This window comes from Centruroides sculpturatus, unplaced genomic scaffold (assembly GCF_000671375.1).
Source record: "Centruroides sculpturatus isolate CEXI.00-Female unplaced genomic scaffold, Cexi_2.0 scaffold2703, whole genome shotgun sequence".
In the NCBI taxonomy this organism is placed as follows: domain Eukaryota; kingdom Metazoa; phylum Arthropoda; class Arachnida; order Scorpiones; family Buthidae; genus Centruroides; species Centruroides sculpturatus.
In genome coordinates, this window is record NW_019386858.1 from 1 (window position 1) to 12,464 (window position 12,464).

General features: G+C 34.5%; 1 protein-coding gene across 1 annotated transcript in view; it reads right to left on the reverse strand.

Annotated features, from left to right (window-relative positions):
• Positions 1-7,166: 7,166 nt before the first annotated feature.
• Positions 7,167-12,464, reverse strand: part of LOC111615857 (AMP deaminase 1-like) — a gene marked incomplete at its 3' end in the record, with an annotated part of 11,045 nt that continues 5,747 nt past the window's right edge. The window contains exons 3-5 of the mRNA XM_023357291.1: positions 12,097-12,300; positions 9,684-9,815; positions 7,167-7,330 (exon numbers count right to left, since the gene is read on the reverse strand). Coding sequence (XP_023213059.1) covers positions 7,167-7,330; positions 9,684-9,815; positions 12,097-12,300 — 500 coding nt within the window. The remainder of the gene's footprint in view (positions 7,331-9,683; positions 9,816-12,096; positions 12,301-12,464) is intronic.

Sequence of the window (12,464 nt, forward strand, 5' to 3'; positions counted from 1 at the left end):
TTTACATAGGTCAATCTTAGCTGACAAAATAATACACTGGTGTGCAAAACTTAAGGACGAGATAGATAAAGTAACAGAACTTATGAACAACTCGGTGGAAATGAATGAAAGTACAGGAGCATCTTCCCAGAGGTCTCTTGGTTGTGCACAGAATGCTTGACGTCACATGATGTCAGGTCAGTGCAACTAAAGCGCCAAATGCGGCTGGCCACACAACACGAGGCAGTTGAAGAAATGGTAAAAGACTGTGTGTCAATCAGTGAGCAGTTACAGTGCACTGTGGTAGTGTTCTTTATTACAACATGGCCCAGAGACGAGATTTGGATGACTTCATACGGGGAAGAATCATTGGGAGACTGAAAGAAGGACGAAGTGCGATGAGTGTAGTCCAGGAGTTTGGTATTGCTCACAGCATTGTTTCACGTGCATGGGGAGCATTCCAAACCACAGGCACTGCTGCCCAAAGGAGAGGAAGTGGTCGGCCACGATCAACTACAGCAGCAAATGACCGCTACATTGTGCAACAGGCAATAAGGGACCCATGTTAATCAGCAGGTGCAATTGCAATCGCATTTAACAGGACTGCAAGGCATGCAATCTCATGCTCCACAGTGGCACGGCGACTGCATAGGGGTGGTCTCTTTGCCCGACGACCAGTACGTTGTGTTCCATTGACACCAGCACATCGGCGGCACCATTTGCGATGGTGCCAAGAGCATAGGGACTGGACCAACGAAGAGTGGGTCACGTGCTCTTCTTGGATGAGAGCAGGTTCAGTCTGAGTAGTGATTCTGGACGTACCCTCATATGGTGAGAGGTGGGAACATGTAATGCACCCAGGAACATTGTCGAACATCATCATTTTGGTGATCAAGGTGTTATGGTGTGGGGGCATAATGTTGCATGGGTGTACTGACCTCCAAATCTTTGAACGTGGTACTGTCACTGGTCAACGTTATTGTGACACTGTACTCCTTCCCCATGTGCGTCTTTTCAGAGGTGCATTCGGCCCTGATTTCATTTTTATGGATGACAATGCTCGACCACATCGAACAACGCAGGTGGAGGAGCTCTTGGAGCAAGATGATATTCGGCAAATGGACTGGCCTGCCCATTCTCCCAACTTAAATCCCATCGAGCATGTGTTGGATGCATTGGGGAGACGTATTGCAGCACGTCCACATGCACCGACCATCCAGCAGTTGTCAACCGCACTGGTGGAGGAGTGGAACACCCTACCACAGGAACTCCTTACCAACCTTGTGGCAAGCATGGGAGCACGTTGCAGAGCGTGCATTGCCGTCCGTGGTGATCACACACCCTACTAAGAATCATGTCTTGCCTTTTTGTAATGTCCAGGGGACCATCAGAAATCGCGGTGACTTTAGTGTAATTATTGTTGTTGAATAAAAGTGTCATTTCTGTTTGTCTCGTTGCGTATTTCTGTCAGTTACCTTCTGTACTATACTGTAGCAGTTCTTTCTATACATGGGCCAAGTTTCATCGAGCTATGTTACTTGGCAGTGACACAACATGCGAACGTTACGTTCGTCCTTAAGTTTTGCACACCAGTGTAGAATAGATTGTGTGACCACACCTTTAGCAACTCTTATTGCTAAGATGAGAATGACAATCATTAGCCGATTTTCACTTATTAAAAGATTAAGGTTCAGTTTCATAAAGTCTTTTTTGTGTCAAAAATTAAAATTAGTTACAAATTTTATTATAGTGGCACATAATCATATTTTTTGATCACACACTATTTGTTATGCTTACTAAATCTAATTATAAAAATATATGATGATGTGATTTCCGAAGCGACTTTTATTTTGATTTCAAAAAACTAATCTCAATGGTAAATACTTTTTGTAATGCCTAGTAACATTGTAAGATATTGTAGCCAAAGTCATTCAAATATCTAAAAAATATTCACTGAAAAGTCCACAATCTATTCTAATGAGTCATATCCTCAGCTTTTTTCATTCCAAAGTGACTTTAATCCCATCAGTGAATAACAATACTCCATGAAATCATATCAAAACGATGCTGTCCCGTGTTCAGTGGTAATTGAGTTTCAGTGGCATTGTAATTTTGGGGCCTAACATTGCTTTATTTTAGATAGTGTGTTAGACATGAAACCATTTACACCAAGTGTGTGGTCAATTTTTCCATAATTGGTCATGTATATCAGCTGAGTAAAAACTGATAATATGCAGAAAAAAATTCCTTTAAATCAAAGCTAGATTTTAAAATAAGAAATGCAATGATGGCAGCAAAAGTGTTAAAACAGGATTTGAGCAGCTTTGGAAATTCTCTCTTCATATGGTTTTTCATAATAAATACATATGATCTAAAAAAAATAGCAAATACATCTTTGATGTGTCAAAGGTGTATCTGATGACTCAAAGGGTGACAATTTTTTTCTCAAGCAGTTTATCTATAATATAAGCACAAAAAACAGTTTAAACAATTATCCTTTCAGAGCCCTCCTTTCACTTCACATTCACAACTGCACTGGAAACTGAAATCTTGAAGCCAGTGGAACATTTAAAAGTAGGAGGTAGAAAACATGAGTCCATTTTCTGTCAACCAATACTTTGAGTTCTGTACATCGAAAATCTCAGATTTTACAGCACCATGCATCGACAGCAGTTGCCCAAGCTGCCCCTGCCAGAATTGACAATAAGGTGCCAGAATTTACTAAATTCTATATCAAAACATTGTTTTAACAATAAGTTATATCACTGCAGAACAACAATATGAGCACATGATTATTTTAAGTATTAAAAACAAACTCTCACCAAACCAGAAAATCCAGCAGTATAATTGTAAAGCATTAGTTTGGGAGAAAAACAAAGCAATTTGTGATTAGTTAAATTAGACCCAGGTCTGTTCATAAAACATCACATCCTTCTGATTGGTCAAAAGTAGGCTCCTCCCAAGAAACGTTTAAATTGTGGGAGAAGACCAGAGAAAAGGAGTGAAGGATAAGGCTCGGTATAGATAGCACTTAGATCTCAGATACTCAGCAAACTGCTGAGAACAGGGAGAGAGAGCATGATCTGCTGAGAGCATGGTCTGAGAGCAGATGAAAATGTGGATAGAACCTTTCCATGGTACAGAAATTATTAAGTCCCCAATTATTCTAACTTGTCCTCAGTTGTTATTGTATCAATCAGTACAGTGTGGTACCATGATAAACTGTATTCTTTTGTAAATAAACTGTATATACTGAACGAGTTGAGTGTGGAGGCATATTTCCTAATAACCTATTGTATACCTAGAATGTCTCAGGTAGTGCTAATTCAAGAAAGCCACTTGTGGAGATGGAGGATACAGTCAGGAATCTTCACTATAACATTGATTTAATAAAACAACATATTTCACATATTTAAGTTGTCATCTTCTGGTTGAAAAGTAATTAGGAAGATAGAAGGGAGTTCAAAACAACGTTCAAATATAGCACAGAGTTTGAAAAACTAAAAGTAGTGTAATGTAACTGTGAGGAGAACCAGAGGTAGAGAGTCTGGAATAAACTCTCTATCACTTAATCGGCTACAAATTGGTAAGATCTGTCCCAGAGTCATAGGACAACAATTTTGTGAAGATCAAGATTTATGATCCCAATCTATGTCAGGATGCTGACACCAGATAGGGATGAGTTTTGTGCCCTATCACGTGTATACAAAATCTATAGGAGGGCTCTTCAACGATAAATATTTCAAAGTTAATAAATGAATGGAATCCAGATATAGAATATACAAACATTATTTATTAGATTAAAGCAATAAATTATATACAGGATTCTACAAACAATATAAGATGGCAAAAGTATCATATCGAACTAAATGATCTAATTTCTAAATTGTGTATTCTGAAACTGTGTCTTCTTTTATCTGTTTTTATCTTCATGACTGGGTGCATAGATAGACACTGGGCATTTCTACATCATCTTTATTCGTAATATCCTATAGGCTGATAAGCGTTTCAGGCATAATCTGTTAGCACGACTTATGGGATTTCTTGTAGGTGGTGTTGACACACATACATTTCGTTTAAAATTACTTGTTTACAGTTAAAATTTTTTTACTGTTAAAATACCATTATAGTTTAAAATATATTTACAATTAAAAGTACTATTACAGTTAAGGTTTCTTGACTTAACACCGAACATCTAGCATATACAACACCATGCTCAGAGTGCTAATTAAGAGAGCCTTCAAACACACTTCTATTCCTATGGACAAAAGAAAGGAACTTAAGTGCATCTCTCAAGTGCCGTCATTGGCATAGCCAGAGTTTTGTTATGGGGTGGGCCTAGTAGAGGACAGCCTGACACAAAATTGAATTATTTCAAATTATTGTTCATTAAAATGAAATTTCCATAAGAATCGATAACTTAACACACATTATATGAAACTTCCTTTAGTCATACATTCTTGTAACATTAATATCAAACTCTAACAATGCCTTAACCCGTAGAGACTAAACTGTACACAGAGATTACAGATACACTTTTCACATTGGGCATAAAAAGCCATTGACTTTTTTTTAGGGGTCAGAATTTCTCAACTTTTCTATCACTTCACATTGTGAGGATATAAAGAATAATCGTGGATCCATTCGAGCAACTATTTGAAGTTAAGTCCAATACTCAAAGATTAATCGCGGGCTGCATAAATTCATTAAGTGAGCCGTATGTTGGCTATCCCTGATGTAGTGTACCCACTTTTAGTGGGTACACTACATCAGGGTATATCAGGGTACATCAGGCATAGCCCACAGGGACATCAGGGACACCCACTTTCAGTGGGTACACTACACCCAATTAAATTAGCTTCAGCTTTTTATTTCTTTTTGCAAATCGGCTCAATACTTTTTGGCTGTAATTTTCTGGGGGCATCAGGTTAACTGGGGGAATGTGCACACTCATGCCCCTTCCTGGCTATGCCCATGAGTGCCGTAGATCAGTGTTCCACAAGCTTTTTCTATTCGCGGCACACCCATGACTTGACATGTCTCAACACGGCACACCAAAATGTCATTCCCATCAAAAGCGTATGATATGATACTATTAATAGAATTACGTAATGCCACTAATCTATTATTATTATTAAACAAACATCAACACCCGTGAGCAAATTTATTTTACATTTAATTTCTTAAAATACATAAAAATGCATGGCTTGTAATAAAGAATAAACGAACATCATCTTATTTCTCATATTTCAAGTGTTATCTCATAAGTGCTGTGGCACTTATGAGATAACACTTGAAATATGTTATCTCATATGTATTTGAAGTGTAATACAAGCATACGAAATACAAGCATGAGAACTGTGATAAAAATATATAAATAAAGCTTGAAATTAATAGAATATGTAAAAGTTCACGTCACACCTTACACCTTGTGACGGCACACCGGTTGCGGAACACTGCCGTAGATCATGGATATCATCCAAATCTCAAAAATTCTGACCATTTCCAAATCCAGTGCACTGACAACAATAATGCCAAATGTCCAAAATATAAAGTGGTCCATCTTAACCATGACGTATACAATCTTTACAAACAGTTTGCTAAGCAAAGGGATATTAATCTGGTGCACAAATGGAATCCTACTATTTATTCACTATTAAGGAATTTGAAAAATCCAATAAATTACAATTCACTTCTGGGGAGAATCTACTCCGTCTTCCTTAAGGATAAATGGTTTAACAAAACCCTAGTTTACGTCAATAGCCACTAAAAGATTGTTGGAGAAATGAATTAAGAAGCATAGGCCCTTTTTTAACAGATTATATATCTTCCACCACCCTGAGTTCTTATGCAAGTGAAAACTGTATCGAGGTAGATTATGACTAAACTTGTGTAATACATACCAGCTGCAATTGGTCCAACTTAAAACATCTAGAAAGATTGTAATTTTCAAGGCATCATTTAAAGACACGGCAATTAACTATAGGGAGGCAGAAACTTTCTCCCATACATGGAGATCTTTATTTCGTCACCCCATAAACCTAATTTGACACCACTGATCATGCATCAGAGTCAACCAGTAACATCTCACTTCTTTTAGTTTTTCAAACTCTGTGCTATATTTGAACATTGTTTTGAACTGTCTTCTATCTTCCTAATTACTTTTCAACCAGAAGATGACAACTTAAGTTTGTCAAATATGTTCTTTTTTATTATATCAATATTATGCCGCTGGATTTTCTGGTTTGGCAAGTGTTTTTTTATAATATTAACCCAGTTCTCTGTCATTACTACATATTCGTTAGTTGTAATTATTAGTGTTTTACTTGTAATATTGTTTCTCTACTCTCAAACACTCTCTTCACAATTGTCATTTTATTTTTATTATGATCATAAACATTAATACAGAGTGGCATATATGTATGTCCTGATGGAAAAATAATGTAATTTTTGAACAGTTTGTTAGAAGCAACTTACATTTGAGACTTTCATACGAAATTAGTTGGCACTGAAGTAGTGTTTGACAATCTCAAACAAATGTGTCAAATATGCAAAACAATAATGCATCCAGCTTTTTCTGGTGCATCCATACTATGGATGCACCAGAAAAAGCTGGATGCATTATCAAATTGTTTTCTGTATAAGCCCAGATTTAAACTCCCCTATACTTTGCTATAAGAGGAGCAACTAAAAATAATTAGTTTCTGTAATAAACAGCCTATAGATTTTTCAGGAGTGCATCAGGGATTCAACAAGAAAAATTTCAGCAGTGGTCAGACACCAATTTTATGAATGCCTACAGAATTTGCTTGTGTCTGAAGGGAAATATTTTGAAAATTATATTTCGCAGTCCATTTCTTCTTAATTGTATTGTAGTTTTTCTTTGTTTTAAACAATAACCATTTGCTCATCCTGTGTCGAGCACTGGCAACCTTGTACCATACATAACGTGATGTGAGAACAAAACAAGGCAATCTTTTGTAAAATAAATAAATTCTATTTATCTTTATAAATAAATTTATCTTTCTGGGCAATGTTTAACACACACAACTAACAAATTGCATTTGATTTTAATTGAATTCTATTATTACTTTTGAATTTATTTTTCTGCCAAGATATACATATATGTCATCCTGTAACAAAAAAGTAAAATCAGATATTTAAACTATCTTAATTATAATACATACTATAATCTGGGAACTTGAATAAGCCATCTAACATTATCTGAATAAACATTGTATGTTACTGCCCATTTGGCAAGATTATCCCATTCATCCTTTCTTCTACCATAGACAGAAAGACGCAATTCTGCATTTTGGTATTTACTTTCCTCCAGATCACTCATAACTTCCTAAACAAATAAAAAAAATTAATCATCAAAGCACATATCAACATAAAATGACAAAACTTTCAGGTTGTATAATTAATAGCATTATTATGCATTTTAAACCTAAGTACATAAAATTCCTTAACTTAGTGTTGCAATCACTCAAATCTTAAATAGTTTAATATCTTTAAATTTTTTAATCACAATCATGAATTCAATTAACTTGGCAAATAACCCATATATGCTTTAAAGTTAAATTTAACAGGTAACCCATAGGTTATTTGCAATTTATAATAATACTTTTCTTTGTCTTCAAGCTTATTTTATTAGAATTCAGATACAAAACATTACAAAACTTAATTTTAAAAAATTTTAAATTACAAATTAAAGTTGACACTTTTGCACTTAAAACCAAAAAAAAAAAAGATGGTTTCAAATATATATAATGATTATTATTTAATAATGACAAAACAATTTCAAATAATTTACAGAAGCTAGAGACAAAAGTGTCAATCAGTAAATAAACAAAATAACATCAGTTTTCATTAATTATTTAATTACAAATTTGCTCCTACTTTAAATACTTTAACAAGGCCTTATATATCAAGACCAGCCTCAATATAGAAGTGTAAGGTTTGTGCAATTGTGCTGTGTGCAATTGTCAGGACGATCGAGGGGTCGAGACAATCGTGCGTGGTCATGGTGTACACAATGACCATTCACTTTTTCCATTTTTAATAAAATATAAAAATATTCTTATTGTTACAATTCTCCTTTGATATTTCTTTTTGAGAAGAGAGTCCAATAAAAGTCTGAATGCTATGTTTAATGTCTACACTCAGTCCCTTGTTGATGGTGTGAGACTAATCGGGGGTAGGATGTTTACGAGTTCTTGTTCTTCCCAAGTTCGTAATTCAGTCCAAAGTTCAAAGTCAAAGTTCAAAGTCTATTGAAGACAGTGGCAACAAGAGGCAGGTAATCCACGGACACACTCACAGTATAGAAAAATAACTTTTCTCTGTGTCATCATCGCACTTGCCTTTTATATGGGGGCTCTGTTCTCGAGATTTCCCCATGTACGTCACAGGTGATGATCATCTTTGACCAATAGTGGGCGAAGTGACAAAATTACGACACAATGGTTAACTCATCTTCTACAAGGAAGTATCCTCGTGGGAACATAGTTTTATGAGCGATTTTTATGAGAAAATTTGTTGGTTGTTTTTCTCTTTTTGAGTTAACCCTAACTTTTATAAAATCATTTTGGTTTCGAAACAAAACAGTAGATGAGAATGAATAAAAATATTTCAAATTTTAAATCCGGGCCCTCACAATGGTCTTCTGCAAGATCAATGGCCTTGAGGCATGCTGGTAAGTTTGGATCTAACAGCTTGAAAGAGAGCAACTCAAGGAAAATGAACAGATCTGGGAAGCATAACAATGGATCTTAGAGGAAGAACAAATTTTAGAGCAAAGAATGTTGTGTCCTTGAAACACAAATTTTAAAAAGATTTCTCTTTTCTATCCCATGTACAGTACCAATTGGTCTTTTCTCATCTCCTGGTAACAATTCGAAACCTTTTGGGGCATGGGAGAGGTCATCATCAACACTTATCCCAATTGGCTAAAATTCCTCTGAATTTTCAAATTCTTCCTTGTAATTCCAGCCTTTTGTTTTCCTTTTTAACAGAAGGAACTTTTGTTTTAGCCAGACTAAGTCTCACTTTGTTTTAATTTTGAAAGGTGAGAGTTTAACTGTCCAGCTGGATGTTCGTTATCTTTAAGACAAAGTTTTGAGTTCAGTGCAGGGCCTCACAAAGTCTATTATCAAACACGAATGCTGCATTTTACAGATTCAGAATTTTGAGAGCTACAATTAGACACAATTTATAAGATCATATAAAATAAATCAATAAATTTTGATATTGATAAGTAAATACAGTAGAATCTCGTTAACAAGATTTTAAAGGAAACACTGGGGAAAAAAAAAACAATAATAATAATTCTTAGGCAGGAAAACTTTTTATGCAGAAATTGTAAAAAAAAATAATCTCTGTATATTCAATTTTTCTCAATATCAAGGTAATATAACATAGCACAGTGTAACAGTAGAATAGTAAGATGCACGAACTATAGCAGGTGCTTAAGTGTCACGTCGATAGGACATATCAACAGTTAACAAATGCACCGGATAGAGGTATGGTCAAAACAATAAGACCCCAGAAAAATTAGCAACCACCTCGGGTGTTCAAGTGTTTGATATGCAATATATTGAACATCTAGAGTTACTTTACTAAAACTTTACTATTTTCCTAAGTGATAAATTTATGGCAAGGAAAAATGTTATGATTTGTCTCCAAAAGAAACGCCATCTAACATTATCTGAATAAACATTGTATGTTACTGCCCATTTGGCAAGATTATCCCATTCATCCTTTCTTCTACCATAGACAGAAAGACGCAATTCTGCATTTTGGTATTTACTTTCCTCCAGATCACTCATAACTTCCTAAACAAATAAAAAAATTAAATCATCAAAGCACATATCAACATAAAATGACAAAACTTTCAGGTTGTATAATTAATAGCATTATTATGCATTTTACACCTAAGTACATAAAATTCCTTAACTTAGTGTTGCAATCACTCAAATCTTAAATAGTTTAATATCTTTAAATTTTTTAATCACAATCATGAATTCAATTAACTTGGCAAATAACCCATATATGCTTTAAAGTTAAATTTAACAGGTAACCCATAGGTTATTTGCAATTTATAATAATACTTTTCTTTGTCTTCAAGCTTATTTTATTAGAATTCAGATACAAAACATTACAAAACTTAATTTTAAAAAATTTTAAATTACAAATTAAAGTTGACACTTTTGCACTTATAACCTATATAAAAAAAGATGGTTTCAAATATATATAATGATTATTATTTAATAATGACAAAACAATTTCAAATAATTTACAGAAGCTAGAGACAAAAGTGTCAATCAGTAAATAAACAAAATAACATCAGTTTTCATTAATTATTTAATTACAAATTTGCTCCTACTTTAAATACTTTAACAAGGCCTTATATATCAAGACCAGCCTCAATATAGAAGTGTAAGGTTTGTGCAATTGTGCTGTGTGCAATTGTCAGGACGATCGAGGGGTCGAGACAATCGTGCGTGGTCATGGTGTACACAATGACCATTCACTTTTTCCATTTTTAATAAAATATAAAAATATTCTTATTGTTACAATTCTCCTTTGATATTTCTTTTTGAGAAGAGAGTCCAATAAAAGTCTGAATGCTATGTTTAATGTCTACACTCAGTCCCTTGTTGATGGTGTGAGACTAATCGGGGGTAGGATGTTTACGAGTTCTTGTTCTTCCCAAGTTCGTAATTCAGTCCAAAGTTCAAAGTCAAAGTTCAAAGTCTATTGAAGACAGTGGCAACAAGAGGCAGGTAATCCACGGACACACTCACAGTATAGAAAAATAACTTTTCTCTGTGTCATCATCGCACTTGCCTTTTATATGGGGGCTCTGTTCTCGAGATTTCCCCATGTACGTCACAGGTGATGATCATCTTTGACCAATAGTGGGCGAAGTGACAAAATTACGACACAATGGTTAACTCATCTTCTACAAGGAAGTATCCTCGTGGGAACATAGTTTTATGAGCGATTTTTATGAGAAAATTTGTTGGTTGTTTTTCTCTTTTTGAGTTAACCCTAACTTTTATAAAATCATTTTGGTTTCGAAACAAAACAGTAGATGAGAATGAATAAAAATATTTCAAATTTTAAATCCGGGCCCTCACAATGGTCTTCTGCAAGATCAATGGCCTTGAGGCATGCTGGTAAGTTTGGATCTAACAGCTTGAAAGAGAGCAACTCAAGGAAAATGAACAGATCTGGGAAGCATAACAATGGATCTTAGAGGAAGAACAAATTTTAGAGCAAAGAATGTTGTGTCCTTGAAACACAAATTTTAAAAAGATTTCTCTTTTCTATCCCATGTACAGTACCAATTGGTCTTTTCTCATCTCCTGGTAACAATTCGAAACCTTTTGGGGCATGGGAGAGGTCATCATCAACACTTATCCCAATTGGCTAAAATTCCTCTGAATTTTCAAATTCTTCCTTGTAATTCCAGCCTTTTGTTTTCCTTTTTAACAGAAGGAACTTTTGTTTTAGCCAGACTAAGTCTCACTTTGTTTTAATTTTGAAAGGTGAGAGTTTAACTGTCCAGCTGGATGTTCGTTATCTTTAAGACAAAGTTTTGAGTTCAGTGCAGGGCCTCACAAAGTCTATTATCAAACACGAATGCTGCATTTTACAGATTCAGAATTTTGAGAGCTACAATTAGACACAATTTATAAGATCATATAAAATAAATCAATAAATTTTGATATTGATAAGTAAATACAGTAGAATCTCGTTAACAAGATTTTAAAGGAAACACTGGGGAAAAAAAAAACAATAATAATAATTCTTAGGCAGGAAAACTTTTTATGCAGAAATTGTAAAAAAAAATAATCTCTGTATATTCAATTTTTCTCAATATCAAGGTAATATAACATAGCACAGTGTAACAGTAGAATAGTAAGATGCACGAACTATAGCAGGTGCTTAAGTGTCACGTCGATAGGACATATCAACAGTTAACAAATGCACCGGATAGAGGTATGGTCAAAACAATAAGACCCCAGAAAAATTAGCAACCACCTCGGGTGTTCAAGTGTTTGATATGCAATATATTGAACATCTAGAGTTACTTTACTAAAACTTTACTATTTTCCTAAGTGATAAATTTATGGCAAGGAAAAATGTTATGATTTGTCTCCAAAAGAAACGCCATCTAACATTATCTGAATAAACATTGTATGTTACTGCCCATTTGGCAAGATTATCCCATTCATCCTTTCTTCTACCATAGACAGAAAGACGCAATTCTGCATTTTGGTATTTACTTTCCTCCAGATCACTCATAACTTCCTAAACAAATAAAAAAATTAAATCATCAAAGCACATATCAACATAAAATGACAAAACTTTCAGGTTGTATAATTAATAGCATTATTATGCATTTTACACCTAAGTACATAAAATTCCTTAACTTAGTGTTGCAATCACTCAAATCTTAAATAGTTTAATATCTT